Genomic DNA, 27,609 nt, shown 5'->3' with positions numbered 1-27,609 from the left:
TGAGTATATTGAGAAGAAAGAGGCGGGTTTCTACGTAGATGCTAACCTGCATAGCACCGCCATATTTGATCAATTGAGGCGCCCCCTGTAGGTCATGAAAATCGCTAATACGTGCTTCTGAGGCCATAGGCACGCCCAGTGTTGCACCCACACTCATTATTTTTATTATTTGACGAGATGCACCGTGTCTCGGACACGGAAGTTTCCGAAGAGGCACTCGATGGCGCAATGAAATATTTTCCACGATGATGTTTAACACGCACCTCGATTACGGCTGCTAGAAATAAAAAACATGAAGCGTGGAAAGAGATGCGATTTTTGCTCAAAATATACAGACAACATGTCATGTGTGCATACATCTGCTGCCTGGTGTAACTTCAAGACAATTACTTCAAGTATTTTTCTCTTATTGGCGGTTAATGATATGCCTCGTTGCGATTAGCTTAAGTTCGCTATTCGTCGTTCGATGACGCGTCTATACCCTTGACTCCTGCTCTACACGCGGTAGTATAGATTCAGCATGCTCCATAGCTAGACGCACATGTCACGAGAGCCAGAAGGAGCAATCTGGTTTTCTGCAGCACCATTCATCATGCGCACGCCGCTGGGTCATGAGTATGTATGTACATAGCATGGCCAAGTACTTCTCGCAACCGCAAGTACAGGCACACAAAGCATCGCTGGGATCGTCTTTGTAGCACTGCAGCTTTCGAAGCTTCGGAAGCTGCACTGCCCAAGAGCATAGTCCCTACCTCTTCTTTGCTCGCGTCAACACATGCGTCGAAGCCTGAAACAAGTATGATGCTAGCGTATCGACCACGAGAGAGCAGACGCCAAGGACAGGGGGCGTGAGAGCGGTTCTTCACCCGGGAAATCTCGCTCACAGGGAGACGCCTCGGGAAGTCAGTTGCAAATTCGACTCACCTGTGTGAACACTTCATGTCGCTCGGTCACCTAGAACAGGTCGCAAACCTTTCGCGACACTCAAGTGTGAACGCGCCTTTACTCGGGATGGTTGGGAACGCAGGGTCACACTTTTATTTCTCCCGGCGGTAAACCAGCGCGCCCTGGCACCAATATACATCACATTAGGCTTACCTGGCAGCTGCAGGCTCCGCAGCGATAATCCTCGGTTCCTTTATCAACGCTGTCGGCGGTGCCGGCGTGATAAGCCAGTCGCTGGTAGCCGGCGACAACGACACTGACAACGCGAAACGCAGGCAGCATCAGACGCAAAGGAAGCGACTGCGACGATGTCACGAGATGTCATACGTCACTGTCGCGGCAGCACATCATCCGGTGCCGAGTCGCAGATAGTCGTCGTGATCGGTCCGCTGAAGCACGTGGATCAGGACTCGTGTACATACAGTGTACTGGAGTATAGCTGGAAGCGGCGGCGTTTTTCAAAAGCACGCTCCCGTCAGCTCTCTCCGTGGGACACAGCGATGACCACGACCGGTGTCGTCGGTGCGAGCGAGGTAAAGAACAAATTCTTCGCGGCGGGATAGGGAAGAGAGGGCGGAGAAGAAAGCCCGAAAGGGTGGAATGCTGCTGTGGCTGGCCGCCGATGGTGTAAAGAAGCCCCGGAGTCTCCGCTCTCTGCGTCTCCGCTGCTTGAAACAACGCGGCTAAAAAAGGAAGCAGGATTGGAAGAAGGTGGTGCGCCGATGCGAGCGCCGCCAAGTGACGCGCGCCGTGATTGCCGACTGCCTTCGCGCGGACGTTTTCATAGATGGCGCCTCAGCGCGTGGATCGGTGGAGTTGTTGTATAATTACCCGGAATCGCGCGTTGGTCTACCGAGTCATAGAAAAACATACTTACGTACGTATGTTTCTCTATGGCAGGGTTGGTGCAGAAAGCATCCAAGTTAAGCGGCAAAGCCGCAGAGAGAGCGACAAGCGTTCAGAGCCTTTTACGCGCTACTATTATATACATGGTGTCCAGGCTAACTTTAGCCAAGGGTTAGAAAATAAGATATTTTAGGACACTGCTGACTTATACAGGGTGTCCAGGCTAGCTTTAGCCAAGGGTTAAAAAATAAGATATTTGAGGTAGGCCAGGGAAACCACTTACATACAGCTACAAACCGGCTTGCGCATATTAGGCAATTTTTTGTTTTGCAACGTCCCGTTGCACAGTCACGCTTGCAGACTGCCTCGCGCGAGCGCCGCAGTCACCGTCAACATATCGGCCTGCCGGAGCAATGAGGTCGTCGCGACTTGCCAGCAGCTGATTTCGTTCACTCAAGCCACGGTTGAGGGCAGCACAATCGTGGCGCACGGATGAGCTAGTAACGTGATTTTTTTTTTGTATTTCGCGGGTTTTCTTTGGAGCTCGGAAAAAAGATACACGTGGGGCTTTCTTTGTTGCAAATAAATGGAATGGGGTTTCTGAAGGTGCTCTCCAACTTTGTTATTCACATCTGCTGTCTAAAGTCAATATTTACGCATTTAGAAAAATTATCTTAATTGCGAACTAATTAATTGCAAAACAAAAACTTGCCTAAGATGCGCAAGCCGGTTGGTAGGTGTAAGTGGTTTACCTGGCCTACCTCAAATATCTTATTTCTTAACCCTTGGCTAAAGTTAGCCTGGACGCCCTGTATAAGTCAGCAGTGTCCACTGTAGAATATGGGGCAAAGGACTGCCCGAGTTCAGCCGTAAAGCGTCTCCTGCAAACGCAGAGTGCGGCTTTGCCGCATAAGTTGGATGATGTCTGCGGGAATTCAGCAGACCTACGCGCAACTCTAGGTATTTGTGCAGTAACTCTGGAGATCGGTAGGGATGGGAGCAAACAACCATGCAAACAACAAGCGAACGTGGTGCCGCCTGATTATTAGTGTTACCGAACCGTGAAAAATTGTCGATATTGGGGGAATATTAGAACTGGAAAGGGAAAAAGGGAAGTTAAATATTAGTCTGCGCAAAATGCGGGAAATTACTGCTATCCCAGAAAGGTTGTTGTTTCTGATGCTGCTCTATGCCAAATCATGATCGTGGCAGCTATGATCTGCGAGAAGGTGCGGTCAGTCGTTGTACTTGGCTCCATGGCATTAGCTGAGGCGTAGTGACAAGAATATCTGTAAAACAAAAATAAACACCGCTGTATTTCTGTCAGCTGGGAACTTACAGAAGTACAGGAGCTGACAGGCCGGGCTGGGCCTGAGCTTTCGGGTAGGACGGACGTCGTACAGCGCTCTATAGACGGAACCCGTAACCGTGTGCTCAGCGGCAAAAAGCCACAGCCACTGATCCACCGTAGCCAGTGGTTACTGCATGGTTAGTGAAGCACTTAATATTTTGAAATCGTTGAGGAAACAAAATGTTTAGCTGGTTTCAAAGACGTCTGGAGCCTTACAGTTAAAGTGGGCTTCTTAGCCAGTATCCAAGATGCTTACCGGAAAACGCAGTGACGATCGTTCCGTTCATGAAGCATTTACTGAACTTTATGCTTACAGCCAGTATGCACATATCTGAACTAGTAACAGTCGAACCTCGTTACAATGAGACGTTTACAATGAAATATCAGATATAACGAAGGAATGACGATTACCCTCGTGACATCAGTCAACACGGGCTATAACGAATTCACGGCTATAAAGAAGCAATCCCCGGGCCCCTTAAACTTCGTTACAATGAGGTTCAACTGTGTACGTACGAAGCTGATCGTTGTCACGGCATACTCGATGCGTGGAGGCATGATCCACTGGCGCTGCGCGGCTCGGCGTCTGTCCGCACGGTTTTTCGAAATGAGGTAGACTTCACATGGAGAACTTATTGCTGAAATAAATTCACCACCGACGTAGTCGTTAGGATATAATCATACACAATCACTGTGCCAGTTCAGAAAGAGTACACGTTCCAGTGGGCGCTCCAGATTTCCGCCTCCTTTGGCAGCCCACGATGACACACGTCCATCGAAACCTCGACTCGGCGATCGCTGCCACGTTGTGCCAAGGACGAGTACGGCCTTTAGGTCCTCCTCCAGACAACACATTACATAATGCGTGACACCGCAAGGGGGCGTTGCACTGAACACGGCATGTCGCCATTGCGCAATATTTCGAGAGAGTGTGCAACATAGGGTGGAAAGCAACGCATTCGGACCTTTTCTGCTGTAGGTATACTGCCCCCCCCCCCCCCCCCCCTCTTGTATTTGTACCGTATTTGGCAAAAGTGTGTGGGAAGGAAGCTAGGCTAAAATGAATATTATCAGGCTCAGGTTACGCATTTCTTGCCCCCTTAAATATTTCAGCTTTGTCACTTCACTGTTCGCTTCGAAAATGATAAAACTGACACTTTCCTTGCACTTTCCATTTAACCTAGTGCTTGGTAAAACAAGAAGCCTCGCTTTTTAACTGCCATATTTCATGCAGGGCCATCTGACTGTTTCTTTACTTAAGTCCCTTCTATCATAAGAAGAGGTACTCACTCGTGAGCAGTGACCAACTTGCCCTAACCTCAAATGCGAGCAGCGCGTCCAAGAAAAAAAAAAAGGTGAGACGTCGGGGGCAGGGGGGAGAGTCCAACCCACAAACGCAGTTTGGCACTCGTAAAAGTAATCGCGATTGCTTTCCCCGTTAACCCTCTCGCACAATTGCGTCCTGACGGCAAACACCGCGTCGTCAGAGCGATGTCACGCAACACTCCTGCTAGCTGCAATCGTCGTGCGACCGCGGCACCTCGGCACCACCGTTCTCGTGAGCAACCACGCTGCCTGAGACAGTGTTCACTTTGCCCTCCATGGTGTCCTGGCGGAAGGTGAGGAACGAACTGCGCTTGTTCCTGTCCGGACGGAAGAGCACAATGTACACCCGCGGCAGGAACAAGAGCGCTAGGACTATGAAGGACGAGATGCTGATGGCCAGACACAGCGCCAGTTCCCTGTTGTCCTCATTGCCAATGTACACGGCGATGTATGCGACCCAGATGACCACCGTCGAGTACATCGCGAAGCCGATCATCTTGGCCTCGTTGAAATTCTCCGGCACGTTCCTGGTCTTGATTGCGTACACCGTGCACATCGCGATAAGCACAAAATCGTAAGCTAGCGGCAGAAAGCTGGCAAGCTCGGTCGTGTCGCAAAGAAGCACAGCCCGGTTGTGTACCGGGTAGAAGAGAACCGTGCCGGGCGCCTGGACGATCAGCATGGTGCCCGTGATAACGACCTGCCCCATGATAAGGACTCCCGTCGTGGTCAACTGCGCCGTCGTGCTCATGAACCGCAGCCTTCGCCTGAATATCCGCTTTTCGCTGACGGCCAGGATGCGCGCTATGCGGTTGGTTTTAGTGAAGATGGCGGCGTGGACGGCTGCCACGCTCAGAGCGGGGAAGAGCCGCTCCATGAGGCAGGACGTCGGCGATGGCTTGGCCAGGATGGCGAATGTGCTAGCTTGGGTGACTATGATGCCGACCAGGATGACTAGGCTCAGTTCCCGCGAGGAGGCCTTGATGAGGGGCGTGTTGATGTAGCGCACGTAGACGACGCTGACGCACGCGGCTGTTGCCAAGGCCAGCGCAGAGATGACCATGACCAATATGACGGCTGACTCGGTCCACTGCAAGTACTTCTGCGGTATCGGGTCGCATCCTGCCGTAAATAAGAAGACAGCAGTGGGTGTCGTCATTTCAAACCGAATTGGAGCACTCGCTTTGTATTATATATAGTTTACGTTGCCTTTACAATAAAGCATGGATGTACAGTCAGGCCGGAATGAAACGCGAACAGAGCATGTCAAGAAAACAAAATATTTTACCTGCCTACTTTCAGCTGAAGTGTGCAGCTAGCCTGATTCATGTGCCTGGGTAAAGGGCCTACTGAAATGCATAATCGAAAATAGGTTGTAAAGGAATATCTCGCTGCAAAGCAGAAATGTATGACATATGCGTGTTCGCGTTTCATTCCGGCCTGACTGTACATGAGAGCATCTCATTTCAACCCCCTGGAATGGCTGTTTCAGCATGAAACATTTGCATTAGAAGGAACCATTCCGACTATATTATATGGGACACCTGTTTGCCCTATGCCATGTTGCGCTAAATAGCAGCTGAAAAAAATTGAGCGTTTCCTGCATGTAGATTTTTTTTGTTTGTGTGCTTGAATGGCTCTGACACCGGCAATGTTGGTTTCGGGATCTTTATGCAATTTCACCGTAAATCTGTGCTCGCTTCCCAGTGACTACAGTCTGAAAACAGTTCCCGGTAAAACTGTCGCATGCGTTCATTCTGCAATTCAATTTTTGTTTTCATTTCCTGTATTGACGCTTGTAGTGCGTGTGGAAAGTACAGAGGGCAAAACGCTTGCCTAGAACACGTCCTGGGCGTATTTCGGGCTGAACACGCGATATCTAGCGATAACATTAGGTTAAAAATGGTCCGGATGTAAGCATGTTGAGTTAAACTCGTAGGATTTCATCGTCCTTTTTTTTCCTTCCTGGTGGCAGCGGTTTTGGGAGCCACAGAACACACAGTTCGGCTGTTCTAGACATGCGTTTTGCCCTCTGTACGCCACGGGGAGAGTACGGACAGCAGGCGTTACCAAAGAAGCTTGGCTACTATCAGTGACTAATTGATAACGATTGCGCATGCAGCTCAAAGGTTAGATACCAAAATTTGCGTAGTTGTGTTTATGCTTTGGAATGACGAGTAAGATATTTAGTAACTATGGATTTCCAGTACAGTTTGCGTGCGTTCAGTAAATCATTTATTAACACGATAGCGACCAAGGCCTCGTTGCCTAAATCCGACATCGGCGTCGGCGTTGTCGGCGCTGTGAGCGAAAAATCACGAGCATGACTCTGGCAGGTGGTGTCTAGAGAGCCCCCTAAGTCATGTGATCTTGTGGAGTCATCACAACATGCCTATCGGATAGTGAGAAAATTGCGCACCGTGGCAGGTGACAGTTAAATTAATGATAAACCTGGGCCACAAAAGTCCCTGGGCCGCACAAGATCCGCCGCTCGGAGAACCTGCCATCTCAGGGCAGTTGCGAATCGCTTAACCGCTGCAACGCTGCGCCGGGAGGGGTATGAGGACTCCCAAGGGTTTATGAATGTAAAGTAGAGAATCACATTCTACATGCACGGGAGTTAACCGATTACGCTATTGCGTCGTACCCTTAATGCGGAGCTTAAGTGCCCCCCTCCCTCCAGTTTTATTGAATTTCTCCGTCCATCTAGTTCCAGTTTCGGTTTCGGTAGCCTAGCAGTGATTGCTTCGCCATAAGTAAAGGTATGAGATCACCTGAGACACATAAAAACTGCACTACAGTTGCTCTCTTGTCGTTTTAATTTTCTCGAACTCCTACGCTAGCCTGTATCAGAAGCAGGAATGACAGTGATATGAACAAACATCCGCCGCAGTTTTTGTAAGCCTCACGTGATCTCTTATCTTACTGTAACCTCACAACCGCTGTTCAGCTGCTGAAGCTGAAACTGGGTAGGAAAGGAAATTCAGTTAAATTATTTACGGAACGTAGGCGAATTTCACGTGGTGATCCATGTCGCTAATGTGTTACGCTCTATTTTAAAAAGAAAAAAAAAACACTACGAAAGGTTTGGTGTATGTATGACTTTTCAAGTCTAACAATCTCGAACAAAAATTTTGAATACTTAAGAACTGTAAGATGCTGTTATGGAAATATTGAAGGTATTAGTCCATTTCTCTTATATGTAATAAAATCTTTCTTTTAACGAGTCTCCATTAATCGCATCAAACAGTTAATACTGCCATAGAAAACCAATGGGGAACGCTTTTCACCATAGCGAAAACGCTAATAGCAACAAAAATAAAAATCAAGACTGCCGTCGGGTGGTCGGTGGATATATTGATTGTTATAGTGAAATCTTACATTATATGAAAAAATTGCGTTCATAAACTGTTTCCCGCTCATAAATGCTTTTGTCCAGAATTGTTGGGTATGTAAGAGAGAAATGAAATGGCTTTGCCGAGGAAGTTTGCCCACCGAGTGCATGCAGTAGCTCAGAAATTGGCCTACCGAAGCGAACAGGCGAAATAGTCTAACTCTCGGGTGCTCTAAACAGCACGTGCGAGAATAATTGCATTACACTTCGCATTGCATTTGATGCAAACACCACGTAGTTACATGCACAACGCTGCCGCCGGAAGTTCTCAGCCTTAGTGAAAAATTCCTACGCTACAGCTCGCGCAAGCGAATCAAATGCCAAATTCTGGAAAAATCTCACTCGCTAAAATGTTTTATGACTGGCTCATTACCGTTAAATTTGGCAATCGTGACAGTCCGATGTATGATAGAAAACGTTATGGCCAGCTACAGCGTCGAGGATACCCTGCTACAAGGTCACCAAAGCCACTTGTTCCTAGCCAAGCCGGCCACGTTGGAAAAGAGGGGTTTAGTACTGATAAATCCGCCCCTGAGTTTTTGCCGTCAGTTGTATAGCCTCTACATGCGTTCCAACGGAGCATAGGTAGAGAACACACACACATATACTCACTGACCATTGAGAGTGGCGTTGGGCCAAGTTCCTTCTTCGCAGTTTCTGCACCTGTACTCGCTGTACACGTACTGGTTGCTACCGCACTGGACGCACTTCCAGCAACACAGGTTGGAATTGCTCTCCGGCACCTGAAAGTATGCATTTGTGTTTCGCAAGCAGCAAACATACGAGGCAGTGAAACCGATGGCAACGCGCGTATCATTTGTGAAGGTTTCTAATGCTGTGGTTCAAAAACGTTGTGTGCTCAATACGTGTCGGAATTGTGGCACTTCTAGTTTCATTAAAATAACGCAAGATAAAATTGCGGCACTAATCAAGAAGACAAAGTCCGTGACATGTTGAACATAAGTCGAGCTGTTTCAAATGTAGAATTTGAGTACGATCATCAAATGTGAGTGAATGTACTCTTATCTTCCTTCTCACCACATCGATCACAAAATGAACAAGGGAGGGGAAAACCTCAGGTTGCTTGAGCCAACGTTTCGACAAGGGGACTTGTCTTCGTCTGGGCAAAGCGTTCATTATTGGCAATGATGCACGCCAATGATGAACGCCCCTGCCAATTATGAACGCATTGCCCAGACGGAGACAAGTCCCCTTGTCGAAACGTTGGCTCAAGCAACCTGAGGTTTTCCCCTCCCTTGATCATTTTGTGATCGCCAAGGACCATCTACCACACCCTCTCTCTACCATTCTCACCACATCGACATGCAAGACGACCCTATTTCTCTTCCTACCCTTCCCCACTGCAGAGCAGCGGGACAGATATCAATCTTTCTCGCCGACCTCTTTGCCTTCGTTTCAGTGAATCTATCTATCGACTGATTTCGATTTTACAAAACACGTTTCCACGAATTTCCCGATATAAGACAGTTGGCAACTCTCCGAACATGTACACAAGGTTCAACGCCTTTTTTTTTTAAGTCGGAAGAAAATTAGTAGTTCTTCGATCCGAAAATCGCGAAAGTTTTCCTGAATAAACGTCCGGGATGCTCGCCTTCCCTGTGGGCTAAGAAGAGTCAGTGATAAAATCAAACCAATCAATCAACCAATCAAAATCAGTCAACCAGCGCGGTGCTATTATTTATCTTCTCCCGACCTTTCTCATACCTTGATGTAGCCAAGGGAACACGGCTGTCCGCACTGGGAGAGAGGCACTGTGTCGTCTTCGGTGTTCCACATGGGCTCTCCGTACATGACAATGTTGTCTTCATCGGACCAAGTGGCCACGTCCACGAATTCATACTGGCCATCTTCCAGCGCCTGGAAGTTTACGATGTCGTAGCTACGAGAGAGAAGAGAATGAGAATTCGACGTTGCTTTTTCGAGCCCTCCCAAGAACCTTTCCGTCTTTTTTCTCCCAGCCTGTTAAACCATCTTTGTGCCTCCTCCGCTTTTGAAGCGAGAGTTCACTCCTCTTGCTTGACACCGGCGCAGAAAGAGTGGGTTAAGGCCCATTCACACTTGCGAGTCGCAAAGGGCGCGCGACCAGCAGTCGCTTGCGACCAAGCAGCAGCTCGACAACACCGTTGTTCACACTTGCAAGCGCGACCAGCGGGTCGCTTTCTCGTTAGATTCTCGTTTGAAGCGATAACTCTCGGGAATGACGTTGTTCGCGCGCTTTCGAGAGTTTCGTCTGTTTTGGCCGCGCCTCCTGTACTCGCGCTCGGTCGTCTAAACTGCTATTCGCAATGTACTGCAACGACCCGAGCGAAGATTAGGTTGTCGTGACGGTTTTGATGTGCACCGCGGTCGTACAAGCGTCATGATGACAGAGGCGCGCTTCTCTGCAGGGCCGGCCTACCAGCCTGCAGTATGCCGGCCGCCGGCGTCAGAAAAACGCGCCACTACTGCTTGTTCACGTTCGTACCAAGCCCTTGTTTAGAGGAATGTAAAAAATGAATCATTTTTGAAGATCGCTGGCCACTACCGAGTTGCTGGTAGAAGTGATAACTGCGACACAAGCAAATTTCTTCCCATAGCCGCTTTGCTGCTGCTGCTCCATGCTGCTCGACTGCTGTTTGCTAGCCCCGCTGCTGAAGGCGTCACGGAAGTCGAGCATGTCTTGATATTATTATGACACGAGGTCCACAATAAAGCGGGGACGAAAGCAGCATCTTAATTACTAGCGCTGGCCAGGATCCGAAGCGCCCTGAGCTGCAGCATTGATATGAAACCGGCTAGGCTTAGCGACGACTAGGGCAGCCAGCTGGGAGCAGCGCAGGTCGTCGCCCGGCGCGCCCGCGAGCGGTGTCGTTGCCGGAAGCTTGGCTCGCTCGCTGATTGGCTCAGCGGTTTGCGACTCGCACTCGCGAGGCTGAAAAATCGAGCAGCGAGCGACTGGCCCGCGACTGTCGCTTTTCGACCAGGGCGACCGTTTGCGACTGTCGCTTTTCGACCAAAACAGTCGCGCGACCTCTGCGACTCGCAAGTGTGAACGAGCCTTTAAGCCCCACCTCGATGGACACTTGCGAGGCGTACACGCGAAGCGCCTACGCGCACGGGCGTACGCTGGAGCTTGTCTGCGCATGCGCAAGGCACGACGCGCGAGCAGGCGCGAGCGGGGCGCCGATATCTGTGCATGTCAGATATCGGCGCCTGAGCACGGGCGCTCGCGCGCGCGTCGGAAGCGGGGTCTGGTTTACAACAATGGGAGGACCACGGGAGTCTCTGTGACTCTTTTATTCTTGGCTTGAGCCTCTTTCGGGTTCCCCGAACTTTTCCTCGCGGTTTAATGGGTCCTTTCAGCACCAGGGACATGGAGGGACATGCCACTTTCCGACGTCCGTCGCGGCGCGTGCTGGGCGCGGGCGCTCCGCCCGTACGCCTCGGAAGTGTCCATCGAGGTGGGGCTGTGACGTGCCTCGCGATAAACACGAGAGGACACTGTCCTAATACTTACAGTGCTTATGCTCAGGGCTCCTAACACGAGCAGCTGATAACTTCATTTTAATGCGATATAGTTAGGGAGCTCGTGTCACAGAAAATCCGGCGCGAGTGAAAAATCTACAAAGAATCCCCACAGAAGCAACCTAGGAGGCATTCTTGCTGACGTCATCACAACCTGCCCACCTGATTGTGAGCAAACTGCACACCATTAAAGGTGGCAGTTTAACTAGTGATCGGTCGCGAGATATTACAAGAGAAGAGCAACTTGAGTTGCACAAGCCCAACCTTTGGAAGCACCTTCAATCGCAGGCCAGTCGCGCTTAAACGCTGCACCAATGCGCCGGGAGTGGTGTGAGGACTTCCAGGGGTGTATTCAAGTTAAGCAGAGAATGACTCATTCTGCATATTTTAGCATTAACTCACTGCTTACGCGCAAAAATAGGACAATATACGGGGACTGAGAGAGCGAAAACACACTGCTACCCAATCGCGGGTAATGCTGTCATTCGTAGCTCCTCCCCACTGAAACATGATTGACCTTGTACTGGCCGCACGTTCCGCAATCGCCAACCCACTAAACTGCGGACATCTCGGCCGTACGGCACCGCGGTGATGTGCAATGTTTAATCACACCTAACAGTTCTGGACAAAAGCATTTTTCAACGGAAAAGAGCTTATAAAGGCAACTTTTTCATATATCGCGAGATTTCACTATAACAACAAATATATCCGCACATCTCCCGTCGGCAGGCTTGAATTTTTTTTTCTATTAACATTTTTGCTACCATTAAGAAAGTTCTCTATTAGTTTTTTTGTGTCAGTCTGAACTGCTCGATGTGAGCGATGGAAGAAAGATTATGCTTCGCATCGGAAGAATGGACCATTACCTTCAATTACTAAACCACTACCTTACAGTTTCCCAACATTCAAAATTTTTGTCCAAGTATGTTTGACATGGAGATCTTGGTGCGCAGAAATTAAGAAACTGAATTGATCGAAATCAATTGGAAGTCATCATTGCGGCGCGCCTTATATCCCAGGATCATCTATGACACACAAATATCAATTGATTGGTTAACTGATTAAGAATGGGTCTCCGCTTGCCACTACTACACAAATAAGACCGACGCAATGTCACGTCTCGGTCATGCAGCACAATACTCCGAGCGCTTTTCCCCAGTTCCTGATAGCGCACACTTTCCGCCTGCCATTCGATTCGCCGTAACACGCATTATGCGGCACCGCATGTTATTCAGGGACAAAGTACCGCGCGTTTGTTATTCTCTTTTCTCGGAATATTGAATGCAGCACCATTCTGCCAGATATTTTCAGTCTTTTTTTTTTATTCTGAAAGCCCTCATAGGAACAGCTGGTGAAGGTTTCGTGGTGCTGCGCAAACAAAACTGCAGGCTTCAAGCGCACTTTGCCTTTGGCACTTTGTTTCCCGGAGTGATTTATCGCTTACAGCTAAGTCAGCTTTGCGAAAAAAAAAACAAAGCGAATTGTTTTCAAGGAAAGGAAAGGGCACAGGAACTGTCTCCTTCCTCTGTGGACACCTGAATTGCGCCGTGAGGAAAAAGGATAAAAGATGGGGGTGAAATAAGGAATACAGAAAGAGATGGGTAACAGAGGGCTCCGTAGTAATTTCTAACAGGCTGGAATCTTCAACGTGCACTGACATCACGCAGCACACGGGTGTCTTTTGTTCCCTCATTTTAGCTGTCTCTTGGCAGCGTACAGATCTGTTAATAAAGCACTGCGGACTGTTCAGCTTTTGGGTAAATATAGGGAAGCCTCTCGTCCTCTTGCCCCTCGAAAATATTGTTTTTCAAAGTTGAAAGCTTTCCACGCTTTTTCTCTTAGGAGGCGGAAAGGTGTAACAAAAAATTGTTTTTCAGGTGTAACTTTTGTCATAAATCGATCTCTAGAGCATCTTTATTTTAATTTCTTCTTCTTGACATTACGAACAAAACCATAAGGAAATATAAGTAACGAAACACAATCATTCTCAAGTTTAGCATTCTCATACTTCACTGTTTCAAGCGTTCACGGAGAGAAGGTTTATGAAGTGTTGCATCTGTACCTACAGCAATCGCGTACAGGCGGAGAACGAAAGCTCGCTTTCTGAACAGAGCTGCTTGCACTGGCTTCCGTTCGTTTTGTCAAGCCGATTACTTCTCTTTTGTAGCGATTGCTACACTACTATAGCTGGGACGCATTTCGCCGTGAGCCTCCGAGTGACCTTGAAACGACCTTGAGATAAGTCACGGCTAGCGTTTCGATGCACATATACCTAACCATGTGTGGTTGACTTAGTAGACCGCCTCCGACCTTGAACTTTGACCTTGACCTTGAGATTTGACCATGAACTCTGACATTTAATTTTGACATTGCAAGTTGTCGGAAGAGGCAGTAAGAAAGCCACGCAGTGATCACGTTGGTCCTGTGATTCAATTCACAGTTGTGACGTCAGGTATGGGGTTTATATAACCAGAGCTGTGCGCTACTGACCATTGATCAGTCTGTTTCTATCAAGCGACTCAATGAAGACGAATAAGCGGTTGTGAAGTAGTGGCAGGAATTAAGAAACAATAAAAGATGTACCAAAAATAAACCATGTTTAATCATGCTTATGTAACTTTCACTGCGTGACACTCAGTTCGGCAGAGTTGAACCACTGCCTAACTTTTTCAAGAGGGCGAACCGAGCACTCAGCGCAACTGCACATATGCACGCTTCCTGTGGTTGCGCTTATGCATGCTGTAATAAGTTTAAAGTCAGTTGAATTCGAAGTCAAGTTTTTCTCAAAACAAAGCGTGCCGGATGCAGAGACATTACAAAATACTTAATAAAGAAGGAAAAGCTTGAACAGACGACGCAGATAAATCCTGTTATGAAGCTCCGAGTCTGACTTGCACCGCACCGAACCCAGCGCGCATCCTCGCGAAGCGTCCCTTGCAAAAATTTCTTTAGAGAGTCTATAGACTGTCTATAGACTTCTGTCTATAAAGTCTACAGACTTTTTATAGAGAAATTCTAGAGAGTAGTTTATAGGCAGTGCAGACCCTATAAACAGTCTATAGACAATCTATAGATTTATGGCCATGCACTTTTAGAAGACTGTCTTCTATAGGATGTCTATAGGCCATCAATGGGCAAAAATAAATATCTATAGGAAGGCGATAGAGTCTATAAGAAGTCTATACATTTTCTATAAACCATTTGTATAAGGGGTGGCCCAATACTCACCACGCGTGGGCGTACAACTCCAAGTCGTCGTTCTGGTGGGTGCTGCTGACGTTCCTCAGGTACTTGACGAAGCGCTCCCCGGACACGTGCACGAGGCGCGAGCAGTTCTCCGCCACTTTAGGGTCCCCCTCCGGACAGTGGTCCCTGAGCATGTCGTGCAGGGCGTAGGCAACCATGTACACGGCGCTCTTGACGCCCGTCACCATCTCGTCCTGGTGGAAGTTATGTCGCAGGGTCTCCTTGCCTGCGCCGAAGGTCCCCAAGCGTCCATCCAAAAGGAATGTAGTAGCGTGAAGCCAACAAGTGAGTATTCTGCAAGGACCCGTCACTGACTGCCTCTTTTCTACACGAACTGGCCAGTTGCTCAAGTACACCGACGCTTTATTTCGATGCGTTGAGTTCGTCCATGCTAACCATACGACCAATTTAATACGGGACTGTCATGGAAAAATATCGTGATGTGAAAGGCGTTTCACAGTATGGCTGCAGAGCCATCTGTACAACACGGCAGTCTGCCTTTCCCGGCAGACTACCGACGAAATTATCTGCTTTTCATTAAATGGTTCCTCTCGATGTGGGCCCTATGTCCCGAAACGCGCGGATGCAAAGAGATCCTGCCAGTCGGCCACTGTCCTTGAGGCTTCCTTGATAGTGAAACGAGCCTGCAACCTCATATGCGGTAGACAACACCTTAGAAGTGGAAAACATTTATTCCACCAAATGACGCTTCACCAGTTCCACCAAATAGTTCCACCAAAAACAGTTCCACTAAAACAGTTCCGCCAAAACAGTTCCGCCAAAGAACGCTCTACACTCATCAAGGAGGACTCCCCAAGCGTTGAACTGGGCTAACTGGGACATGCTTCGCAAATCAAGAGACAGCGCAAAAGCAACAGGACGCTCAGACTCTTCTTTCTGCGTCCCAAAATCAAAGGTTAGTCAGTGTTCCGTGTGTGTCGTCTCTTTCTTGTCCCATGTCCACGCGCTGTTGTCCACTCTGTCGTGCACTGCACCCGCTCACCTGTGCATGTAGGCCTGCAGTTGCCGCTGCAGTCCCCCTGCCAGTCTCTGAGGCTGCAGTTGAACCATGTCTGCCAGAACTCGGCGAACCACGGATTCCTGGTGTTGTTCGCGGGTGTGAGCCGCGTGTAGTGCTCCTCGAACTCCGGGTCGGGCAGGACGTGCACCCGAAGCGCCAGGGTTCCCAGGGCTTCGGCTTCCAGGCCAGCCAGCAGCCGCGCGTCTGTTGTCCATGCGTCGCTGCCAGCCGCACAGAAAGAGTTGATCTTACATTTTGAGTAAGGGAATCGTTGCTACTAACATCCAACCGACTGTATCCGTACCGGTGCAAAGAAAAGCAAGTTCTTGTTTGTTTGATAAAAATTTGTGCTGGTCAAACGCGCGAACCACGAACCATCACCCAGACAGGGCAATCCCTCTATCACTGAAGCTAACTGTAGGATAGCTAGCAGATTACAACATGCATTAAGCTCAACGTATGCTTCAGAAAAATACAGACAGCGGAACTTTGTTAACACCTTTTTGGAACCTATAGGAACCAATTAATGATGCGTTCGCTGCACAAAGCAAGCTGACATCTTCTAAACCTCGTAAAATTTTGTACATTTACTTTCTCTGCCAGAATTACCAACAAAGACACTCTTACGCGCCATTTAGTGGTAGGTAGGTAGGTAAAAACTTTAATGATGAACCAAGTAAGGGAAGGAAGTAGGGGAGGTTTGGTTGACTTGGTTCTTAATCCCGGTTGGCGGCCATGACTTCTGGCGACCTTCTCCGCCCATTCCATCAGCCTCTTCTGTGAGGCCGGCTCGGAGCTAGAGACCGCGATCTCCCAACCTTCTAGGTCTGTGAGGTTCCAGCGAGATGGTGGTTGGAGTTCTCGGCATATGAAGAGTATGTGTTCAAAGTTAGCGGTGGAACCCTGGATGAGAGCACCAAGAGTCTAAAATAGCCGAGAAGACTACCAGCGCAATGCTAAGTCGTCACGTGACTTGTGCGCAAGAACTGCAGGCGCGAAAACCGCTCACCTGGCCACCACGTTGAAGTCCCCCGTGGCGTTGGCGGCGCGCATGGCGCTCAGCAGTCCCTGGACGGTCACCGACGTGCAGAAGCAGACCACGACGCGTGCCCGGCTCGTCTTGCTCAGGTTCTCCACGGCCTTGAGGTATTCGGCGGCGGTCCCACTGGCCGCCACTCCCAGCCACTGGGAGACGCACACGTTCTTGCCCGCCGAGCGCTCCGCGAACTCTTCCAGGCTCGCCTGGCTCGAGCTGTCGCCTGCGCCCCAGTGTTGCAGCGCCGAGGTCGCGGGTCAGCGTTTGGCTCGTGTGAGCAGGCAGGAGTAAATTATTGAGCGACCCGGAGCTGCTTAAAGCGATGCCGTAGTGGACGGCTCCTGACTGCGGCTTCAAAGCAAAGTTAACTCGTCCACTGCGTCCAAGGTTACCGGTGAGTCACGTCATTTATTCATGATGCGCGGCCACGAATACTGGGCCATATAGTGAAGCCGTTGTTAAGATTTTATGGCGAGGTCTAAAAAGGAGAACCTCACAGTGAAATCTATCCACCGGCTTGTGACTCGGTATTCGTGGCCGCAAAGCATGGATAAATGACGAGAGACCCACATGTGACCCACGAGGCAGTGAACGGGTTATAGCTGCCCCTCCATTGCTAAGGGAGCCTAGAATTGAAAGCGGATTTTAAATTTAGTACTGCACTTTTAAATGCGTTATAGTAATTTTTATTCGTCTGGCTGTCCCTCTCTTTCTAGGCCGTCTCGACCATCTCACTAAAGCTGTCCTCCAGCTTGAAGCAATATGGAAGAGAGAAACAGAAGAAAGGAAGGGCAGCGAGATTATAATCAGGCAATACCCGGTTGGCTTCTCTACACGTGGGGAGGGGGTATAAAAGGGACGAAATGCAATGAAGAAAGAAAGTGTAGGGCAGATTGGGAAGAGTGGCATATATGAGGCCACATTGGACTTTACCTACCGGTTTAGTCAGACCGGCGTTTTTCCAAGCACACACACATTATGACAGAACACATTATTATGAAGCACACATTATGATTGCTTGAAAAAATAAAAGCAATAAACAACTTAATATTCATCATCACCACCTGAGGCGTAGGTGGTGTGGGGAAGTGGGCCGCGTTGGGTGGTGAACAAGTGAGCAGCCCCCTGCTTAGGGTGGTGGGCTGGAGAGGTGGCTAGTGGGTAGTACTTCCGGAGGGTGGCTGATTTTAGTATTGCATCTTTGAATTCCGTTTCGCAGTCACTTTTACGGCGAGAGCCGTTGTATACGGAGCCCATCTTGAAAAGTTTGTACTGGCGCCAATGATGACAGTGACGCCGCGACAGGCCACCAGTGGCGCTGTCTGCCTTGGTTGCACAATATTACAACAGATGTGGAGTAAACTTCTGTTGTTTCAATTAGGGTAACGCTGCGATATATTTTCAGTTATACTGACACATTAAAAGGGTCCACGCAACAAACCGACTGCGGGGAAGCGATTGTTCATGTTTCGCATCTAATTAAATAACAATGGCAGATAATTTTTGCCTAAATTCTATAAACATGGCAAAACAGAACTGCATGAACGTTGGCTTGTCTTGTTACTTTACTGTTGGCTTCCTAATGTTGGCTTATCATGCTGTTTTTTATGTCGTACTACCGTGGTGTGCGCACACGTTTTTACCGAAATGAATCACACGTGTTTTTCACCACCTCCATTTTTTATTTCTTGTTTTATGTTTCATTTTTTATTTTAAATTCAATTTCTTTAAGTCATGAGAGTCATGAGTGATCATGGACTTGTGATGATATGTTGGCAGCATGTCATAACTATGTTATAGCGTTGCTATGACGCTGCGGTTGCTATGCCTCCGTTGCTAGGCTCTTGACACAGACCAACATACGTCGCAAGATCTTGCTCGGGATTTACCCATCGGAATAGTGTTTTCGCACAAAAAAATGAGGTCGCAGTGTGTGCACTGCTCAGAGAATGCTGAAATGAACAGGAAAATATTGCTATGGAGTATTTTTCCGCTCAGCAACGGGTGTTTACAATGATTGGTTGCTGAGCACGACGGAGTCTCATCTCTATATATGCGCTATCGATGCGTAGTCTGCCGGTGGCTATTCGACAATCCGCCGATTGTTTTATGTGCTTGAAGCGTTGCACAGCAATCCACGCGCATGTGCATCCGCAGCCGTGCGTGCATTCTGGGCAAATGGAAAACAGCGACGCTCCGTACAGGGCCGACAGGCCTAAACAAGGACAGCCCTTCGCAGCAGCTGTGCGAGGTCTTGAGCGCAGCTGTGCTATGGGGCGGTGTCGCTCGCTAACTACGGCGATGATGCTGCCATCAACCTTGTGACATTTACGGAGAGAACATGAAACTGCAGTCTTCGATCGTGGCCTAGGACTGAGTTGCATGTTTTTTTTTTGTTTAATTTTCTGATTATAGACGAGCGCTAAATACGGCGAGTGAAAATTTTGCAAATTCTAATATAATGCTTTTTACGAGCAAAATTGGTTAAAAACATTGGAAGGGACACTTAAGCTGCGCCTTCAGAATATGAAGCGATATAGACCATATATGCAGAAGGTGATTCTCAACTTTACATTCATAGATCCCTGGGAGTTCTTCATACCCCTCCTGGCGCAGTGGTACAGGAGTTGAGCGATGTGCCACTGCCCTGCGATGGCAAGTGCTCCCAGCCAGGAGGGGTATGAGGACCCCAGGGATCTATGAACGTAAAGTAGAGGATGATTTCTGCATGTATGGGAATTAATCCATTACGCTATCGTGTCATACCCTTAAGGCGGAGCGTAAGTGGTGCCTTCAATTTTTTATGCCCGATTCGTTCCTGCGGAAGTAAATTACTGTCAGAGTGTTAGGAAAATAGCACTCAAAATTTTTTTTTCCTCCCCCTCTATTCAGTGAAAGAAGAGATACAGTTGGAGAGACACTCGCACATCGTGCCTCAACGAGGCGCTCCAATTCTGCGTGCAGTCGTATTTAGCACTGCGCCTTGAGGAAGGTGTATAGCCCTGCTATCAGCACCTGCTCGCGGTTGCAGCTGCAGAACCAAGTTACTGCCAAGGATGACGTTCACAGCTTCCCTGCTGGCAAGTTTCGGGTCCCGTACCGAACAACTGCTGCGATTACCTAGCGTGGGATCCGACAAACGTTGACTGCAGTTCAGAAAATCATAGTAACGCGGAAAATGCGCGTTGGTACACGTGACAATGAGGTGAAAGTCACTCCGAGAACGGAACAGATTCCGTTTTTGATACAAGCCGTGATCTTCAGTGTATAGAGTAAAAGGGCGAGATTTTACGCCTACTTCAAGTACTGCTTGCTCGAAGTTTTTTTATAAGCGAGGGGTGCATTCGTTCGGGCAGGCTAGTAAAAAAGGTGTTCCTTACAGACGAACCTGATCTGGTGACGTCACTTTCCTCCAGCCAGAAGCGCTGTTTTCTTAATAAAATTCCGCGATTCCTGATGCCTCTCTCCAGCAGTCTTCTCTAATCCATTATTGCACATGATGTGGCTTTAAGCAAAAAATACCGCAAATTCTACTGTTTTGTTACCCCAATGACCACCCTTTTCGAAGAATGACGCCACGTCTTTTACTGCAAGTTCTTTATGCCTCAGGCTCTTTGGCAGTGCAGTGGCTTTACTGTTTCAACGAGATGTTCTAGCTGGGCAGTTTTGAGCCATATCTTTCGCAACGGAATTTCCTGCAGCTTGCTGTCTGCAGAAGCCAGGCGCCGGCAACAAACCCGAATGTGTCCGGGCCCGGCACAAACCGCCGGGAAGCGGTTTGATGAGTCGCCCAACCGGCGTGCGCACCGCTACAGCAGAGGTGCGGCTGATGCAACCGCCGGTCATCGCAACTGAGTCGCACGTCCTGGCCAATCCTGGGCTCTGGCTGGGACATGGAGGAAAGAACTTTCCTTCCTCCATGTCCCAGCCAGATACCGGGGCACCCTGGGATACCAACGCTGATATGAAAGTGTGCCCGGAGATCGGAGGAGGATAGAGCGGAAAGAGCGACGCAGTGATTCGTTCTTCGCCGCTCGTCACTGCGCTAGCTCTCTCGGGAGAAGCCATAACGTTGTCAGTCCCAGTGCCGAATCTTTCTGTTAGCGCGATAGCGTTAAAGCCCCCTTTTCCAGAAAATCCAGCGTCGGCGTAGGCGTTGTGATCGAAAAGTCACGCGCATGACTCTGGCAAGTGGTGCTCAGAGAGGAAAGGAGGCAGGTGTGCCACCTAGGTCACGTGACCTTGCAGTGTCAGCACAATCTGCGACAGGACAGTGAGCAAACTGCCCACAGAGGCAGCTGGCAGTTAAATTAATGATAGTACGCTCGGGAACAGCAACCGGGAACAGCGAGATGTTTGCAGATAACGATATATCTTACACACTCTCTACATATTCTTCGAAATCTTGTGTGCACACCATTATAAAAATTCCAAACTGCATCAAGCACATCCAGGTGCAGATTATAAAGAACTTATATACCAGAGTCACTGAATAATATAAGTCCATATACTATATGCCAAGCAATGCCGCATCGTTTCCTCTATATGCATCCTAAATGTAACCACCTGTGATGCCTTGATGCGATTCTGAAAGCTCGGGTTTTTATTACAGTCTCTGACCATTTCATACAGTAAACAGTATAGTTCCACAAGTCAAGCGCAAACGGAGGCGATGCAGCATCAGTATATCGCCCCACATATGCAAAGTATAGCTGCCACGAAAAGAGCAAGGAAAGGAATAGTTTTCTTTTCTTTCTACTGCTCCATCATTTCGTGGTGATAGTTAATTCTGCGTGATAGAATGCCGAGCATAAAGCAGCTGCAGCTTCTTAGTGCGCGGCAAGACGATCGTGGTGTGCTGTCGCGCAGCTGCACGACAGCCCGAAAGCTGACGCGCCTTCAAATGTGCTAGACTGCAGCACCACCGCATCTTTTTACCGCTCGAGGTCCCCCGCCTTGCCGCTAGAAATTAGCATTTTAGTTCACTATAGCGCCGGATGAGAGAGACTTTTGCGCCGCCAGTTCGCACTCGCTGATTGGTCCAAACGCAGCAAGCGTGCGCCCACCTCCCCGACACGTAGCGCCATCTGGTGACCTCATGACAATTCTTGCGTAGAGGACCGCGTACAGCGCGCCACCTGCGCGCACGCACTGGGAGATCCTCCGGACTGCCGCTGTCTGCTGTTACAATTTCTGTTGGGATGCTGTGAGTGTCGACCTTCTTAACGTCGTTATTGTAGGTGATAATTAAACCCTGCGTATTTGGCCCAGCTGAAATCGACGATATTGTGGACTAACACTCACAAGGAACTGGAAACAAGAAGTTTTGAATCTCGTTCAAGCAGCACTTGTGCACTTATGCAGGTCCTTGAGCAGGACTTTGAATTGACAGATTTACCGAAAGTGGTCAAAGCTGGCGAACAAAGGTGAAAGTTATGCATCCCTGCATTAAAACCAAACAGGGCAGCACCATAATTATGCATGCACCCCGCATACCAAACGCACGGATGCACACAAAAGTGAAAGATATTTTAAGGTTTAACACGCGTATTGAAGTCGTTTGCAGACTTATACTTTTTGCCCAGGGTGTCTTGCAAAATACCCTTTGTGGTGTTCATGTCTGGGATTTCCTGAGCATATTCACGGTTGTTATCCTGGGACAAGGCCTACGGGCGTTTAAAAGAGTGAACACCTTTAGAGTGCTGTTTTCAGCAAATTGGTGCCAGTATGTGCGGACACTCGTGATTGTATCTGCCGACGCTATAAGAAATTAACACCTTATAAATACTTTGCGTACTTTAGAGACATTTCTATCGTCAACAGCATAGATATGTCAAGGGCAGTAACATTATCACAATCCTCACATTACACTTTAAATAACACCTACCAGGAAAAACACCAGGGGGAGGGGGGGGGGGGGGGGGGGGGGGGGTAGCTTTAAAACCCATAAACTCTGCAGCTTTACAACACAGTTGCAGATAGCTAGGGGTTTACGCTGCCCATAACTCAAGTCGTAGCAGCAAATATCCCCTTGAGGGGTTAGTAGGCACATTAAACTTACCTTTTGTGAACTATAGTTACAGTGCAGCTCCATAGCAGTTCCACGCAGGTGTTCACTCAAAAAGAGATTTCTGGACCATTTGATGTTTGCTCAAAACATATACTCTTTTGCTCAAAACAAATTACGATACCTTCGAAGGAAAACCTACAAAATTTTAGTTTTTTTTTTTTCTGGGGAACATGCCTAGAGAGTACACAAAATAAAATTCGGCCCTCTCATGCGAATAATTATGCAGTTTCTGTTGTATCTTGGTATCTCCATATAATGGCTGTATATAGTGTGTCTCCAGGGTGCCAGTTATACTTCTTTGGACTCCTTTTTGTAAGACGAAGTCACCATGTAAGCAATTCAACTTAATTTAGGGCTTTTCAAAACGCTTGTTCGCGCAATGCATTACAACGGATATATACACATTCCGGAGCTGCCGCGACATTTGGCGAAACGCGGAGGCGGGCACCCTAAAAGACGGCTTTATGCGTCCATTTCGCCTGCCGGACTTGCATGGTTCTCAAGAGGTTCAGAATAGAAGCCAGCTGCGGCCTTTCGCGGCACGTTATATCTGAGCAGTAATCGGAGCCGACAGAAAAAAATTGCGTGATAGTGTTAATGGTTTAATGCCCGTATGTGCAGAACTGGTCACTCTCTACTTTACATTCATAGATCCCTGGGATTCCTCATACCACTCCTTGCGCAATGGTGCAGCGGTTAAGCGATGCGCCACTGCCCTGCGATGGCACGTGCTGCCACCGGTGGGGCTTGTGCGACTTAGGTTGCTCCTCCCGAGCGATCTCTGGCGACCAATCATTAACTTAACTGCCACCTGCCACGGTGCGCAGTTTTCCCACAATCCGGTGGGAAGGTTGTGATGACGCCACAAGGTCACGTGACGCTGTGCCGGCGCCGCGAGCGCAGGGTTCATTGCCTGAGTGGGTCGCCGGCATACTGAGGTATTGTTGTCAAAGCTTTGTTATGAAATGTGTATCTTAGGAGCCCTGTCACGTGGATGCTTGAAGGCTGATGAGGTAGAAGACGAGGTAAGTGCCATTGTTAGTGTTCTGGTACCAGTAACACAGAGGTAACTTGTGAACAGGAAGTTTACACGCTCTATAGTGGAGCGCTTCTAGGACTATGACAGGGCAGTTCTTAGCAGGCGTCGAGCCTCCATTACCAAAAATATTATTTGCGTAGACCCACGACTACCCGAAGCGCGAGAAGTTTAGTGCATGGATGTCCCTGTAATGGTAGAACTTATTATTGTAGCGTCACGTGTATGGTGATTCGTTACAAACGAAGGAGGGGGGGGGGGGGGGGGGGGGTAAGAACCAAATAGAATCGGGGGAAAACATTGCATCATATACAGAGTGTTTCACCTAAGACGTTACACAATTTTTAAAAATAGGCTTTCTGAGTTGGAAGAACGCTTTTTTTTTCGGTATAGCATGGTCAGCGGTGTAGTACACCAGCATACAACTAAGACGGGCTGACTAGCAGGCTGGTTAATTAGCAGGCTGGTGCTAGGCTGATATATACATATCAGTTTTAGAATTTCGAAAACGCGCGCGTTACCCTCGGCATCGTGGCCCAAAAAAATTTGGCTCCATCGCGCCAGAATACATGTGCTTTCGAGAAACTTGCAGGCAAATCAACCCCTACTATGCACTAAGTCGCCGTAATAGTCTAAATTTTTTGGGCTACAGAGTCCGAAATTCTAGAAATTCTAAAAACTCATATGCATATCACTTACGAATTAAGGAGCCTAACAATAAAAATTTGAAAATTAACTTTTCAATATTAGTTGACCAGCCTGCTAGTTAGCACGTCGAATCTTGTTTCTTAGGTACTACACCACTGAAAAAGCTATGCCGAAAAAATCGCTCTTCTAACTCAGAAAGCCTGTTTATAAAAAATGTGTAAATCTTGGGAAAAACACACTAAATACTGGACTTGCATTCAGTAGACGTCTTCCATCCACTGCTTACGAAAAAACAAAGAGCGCAAGGCGGGGTTGCTACGAGAAAATAGTGCATTGCGAAGATAAGCTAATATTGTTCTTGCTCTCCACCTGTGCATGCTAGTAAAATTTATAAGCAAAAAAACAAAACGCAAAACGGGGAAGCTTTAGTAGTTAAAAAACTGATGGGACAATGAGAACATTTCTAGCTTGCTTTTTGTGCAAGCTGCATGACAGTCGTTGCATGACAGTTGCTTACCTGTAGTGCTAAGTGCGAAAAAATGCGCTTCTAATTCTGTTATTCCCCCTTTGTACAAGTCTCCAACATCGATTGTATTGATTTTAAATCCTCTCCAAACTGCGCGACCACCGTTCACCACTCCGCATTCACCCCAGCCGTTCTCACACGCAAGACAGTGATTTCTCCCCAGTCTTTCATTTAGTCCTTTTGCACCGCCAAGCAACGAAAGACTGACTAACACCACGTCACCACCGTCAAAAGACAAGCGTAAGTTTATCGTGAAATTACGAAACAGGCAAGATTATATCTGGACTGCGCCCAGAAGCATTCCTCCGTAGCTCCGCCATATTGGAGAAAGTGAGGCGCCATCTCTAGGTCGTGAAAATCACCAATAGCGACCGGACTTCGGTCACGCTCGTGGGGCTTGTCATTCGGCCTTTGCTCACCTTCCGTGTAAACGACCGACACGTAGGTCCAGTTGAAGTAGCGCACAAGGTCCGCCATGGCCCTGGCCTGCGCCTGCTCCATGGGAACCACGCTGACGTAGAACCCCAGGCGACCGCGGAGGCCCAGCTCCTGGCCCGTGAGGGAGTAGCCGATCTCGGGTATCCCGAACAGGCTCAGCAGGCTGTTCACTTCGGAAGCGCCGGCCGCCGCCTGCGGTCCCACCACGGCCACCAGGTTCTTGGCCGACTCTTCGACCTCGCACTCCTCAGCGCTGCGCTTCTGGTACGGGTACGGCTGCTCCTGGTAATCGGCGCCCGCCCACGCGGACAACGGTATGTACTTGGCGGCCTGCTCGAGCGCGATGGGCGCGAACCAGCACGAGTCCCTTATCTGGATGCCCAGCGTCGAGTTCGGTAGCAGGTCGTCCCGGGCGTTGACCTCGTCGATGGCCTGCAACGCCGCCTCGACCCTCTGGATGCCGGCGCGCTCCCACGTCTCGCCGCAAAGTCGAGTCAGGTTCTGGCGCGTGTATGGCGGTCGGTGCACTGGGAACAGGGCGCCGATGAGGAAGTCCTCGGACTCGTTCGCCTTGTAGTAGTAGGTGATGGAGATGCCTTGCACAGCAAGGAGTAGTCCAAGGATGGGCAGCAGCACCAAGTGAACGGTGAGGAGCATCACTCCAGCCTTGACTTGAGGAGAGCGGACACTATATCCAAGAGCGTTGCACACGCCCTCTGCTGGGCATCCCGGAGTAATGCACTCCACTAGTGTCGTCTGCGCTTTCAGGTATGCGTGCAATTCGGTGGATTGCGTCAGGTTCTCGCAAACGTCACTGGTATGCTTGGCCTTGCGGTCAACTTCTTGCTTTGCTGTGAAGGTTGTGGCTTCGAGACCTCCACGTCTGTTGTTGGAACTGGCCGAACCAAAGCAATAAATTGTTTTATCTTCGTTATTATAATTATTTTGGTTGCAGCAGCCTACACTTCCTCCTTGAGCATTCCTTCGCTGTGGTGTTTTGTTTCGTAACACAATAGTCAGGGGTACGTAAAGCGCTGATCATTTCATTTATCGGAGACAGCACTCTTTCAACAGCGCTTTTCGAACTCAGCATGGTGACTGTGTCATTTGGTGAAGAGACGAGCACTTCTTCGACTTTTTCACAGGTACGTGACAGCACGCACTGCTCGCGAAGACTCACCGGTTGAGTCAGAGAACGCTTCCGGAATTCCTCTCCCCGTAGCTGTTCATTCGACGTTGCTTTCGCCGTCGCAAGGAGCGCAAAACACCGCCCACAGTGTCGTGCTCAAAGCAGCGTCCGTGCAGGTAGTACGATGACATCGTCGCTGAATTTCCAAACGCTCCAAAACCACCGGTGCCTACATGGTCCTGACGCCACTCGTCGTCAGCGCGCACGACAGGGCTCCGAATCGGCACACCCACACGAGCTACACACACGATACTAATGCTGCAGCTTTGCTCTCTCTTGCTTCCGATGATTTCACTCGCTCGTTAAGGCAGCCTTTGTTTTTCGGCCACGTGCTGCACTATTTCCACAGTTAGCGACAAAATGAAAGCGAAGAGAAAAACAAGCGTCATCGCCTGCTCCGCATATTGTCATCCCCTGACGCGCGTCCGCTTAATATCACTCATAATCCAACCACTCGCTATTCCAGCGCGAATGGCACCATACGAGGCATGTCTTCCGGAGTCGGGCTGCCGGCCTCCGCTGTCGACGCCATCTGCAGGCTTGGCAAACTAAGCGAGGCTGCATGCGCAGCAGCAGTAGTGTCGCTTCCCGTGTTCGCTCAATGTCAGTGCCGCTTGCCCCCCCCCCCCCCCCCCCCCCCCCCTCCATGCGCGCTAGCAGCAGCAAGGCCTTTGTTCTGGCTGAGTTTAACCGTGCAAACGCGCTTTCTCGGAATGACAAACAGAGGTATAGAGGGGTAGGTGCAAGAGGAAGACAGAAAACACCACACCGGTGTTAGACGACTAAAAAACAATCGCAAAAATTTTTTTGCACCATTTTGTCTTCTCACTTTAGGCGCGGAAAGTTGCTTTTCATTAACCGGCGCCCGCCGCTTAAAGGAAACCATCGATGGTTTTTTGGTCGAAACAGACGCATGACGTCCGCTGGATACGCGTCGCTGCTTTCACTGCGCAATAGGCTCGCGGCTTTGGTTTTGCTTTTCCCCCTTCTTACCTTGTTTTTGTTTTATTCG

The 27,609-nt window shown here is 49.0% G+C and overlaps 1 protein-coding gene across 1 annotated transcript; it reads right to left on the bottom strand.

Annotated features, from left to right (window-relative positions):
• Positions 1–3,419: 3,419 nt before the first annotated feature.
• Positions 3,420–27,111, bottom strand: LOC149359861 (metabotropic glutamate receptor 5-like). The gene is made up of 7 exons (XM_089571973.1): positions 25,390–27,111; positions 16,664–16,913; positions 15,637–15,875; positions 14,616–14,859; positions 9,588–9,762; positions 8,479–8,605; positions 3,420–5,590 (listed from the first exon to the last, which is right to left on the bottom strand). Exons 1-7 carry the CDS (start codon positions 26,063–26,065, stop codon positions 4,653–4,655), a joined length of 2,649 nt encoding a protein of 882 aa, XP_089428099.1. The 5' UTR covers positions 26,066–27,111; the 3' UTR covers positions 3,420–4,652.
• Between the last annotated feature and the right edge of the window lie 498 nt (positions 27,112–27,609).

The sequence above is a fragment of the Amblyomma mixtum genome, chromosome 2 (genome assembly GCF_055824585.1).
Source record: "Amblyomma mixtum isolate Tamu chromosome 2, ASM5582458v1, whole genome shotgun sequence".
Taxonomy (NCBI): Eukaryota; Metazoa; Arthropoda; class Arachnida; order Ixodida; family Ixodidae; genus Amblyomma; species Amblyomma mixtum.
Note: the sequence above shows the minus strand (reverse complement) of the source record. Positions and strands in the feature narration are given on the sequence as shown.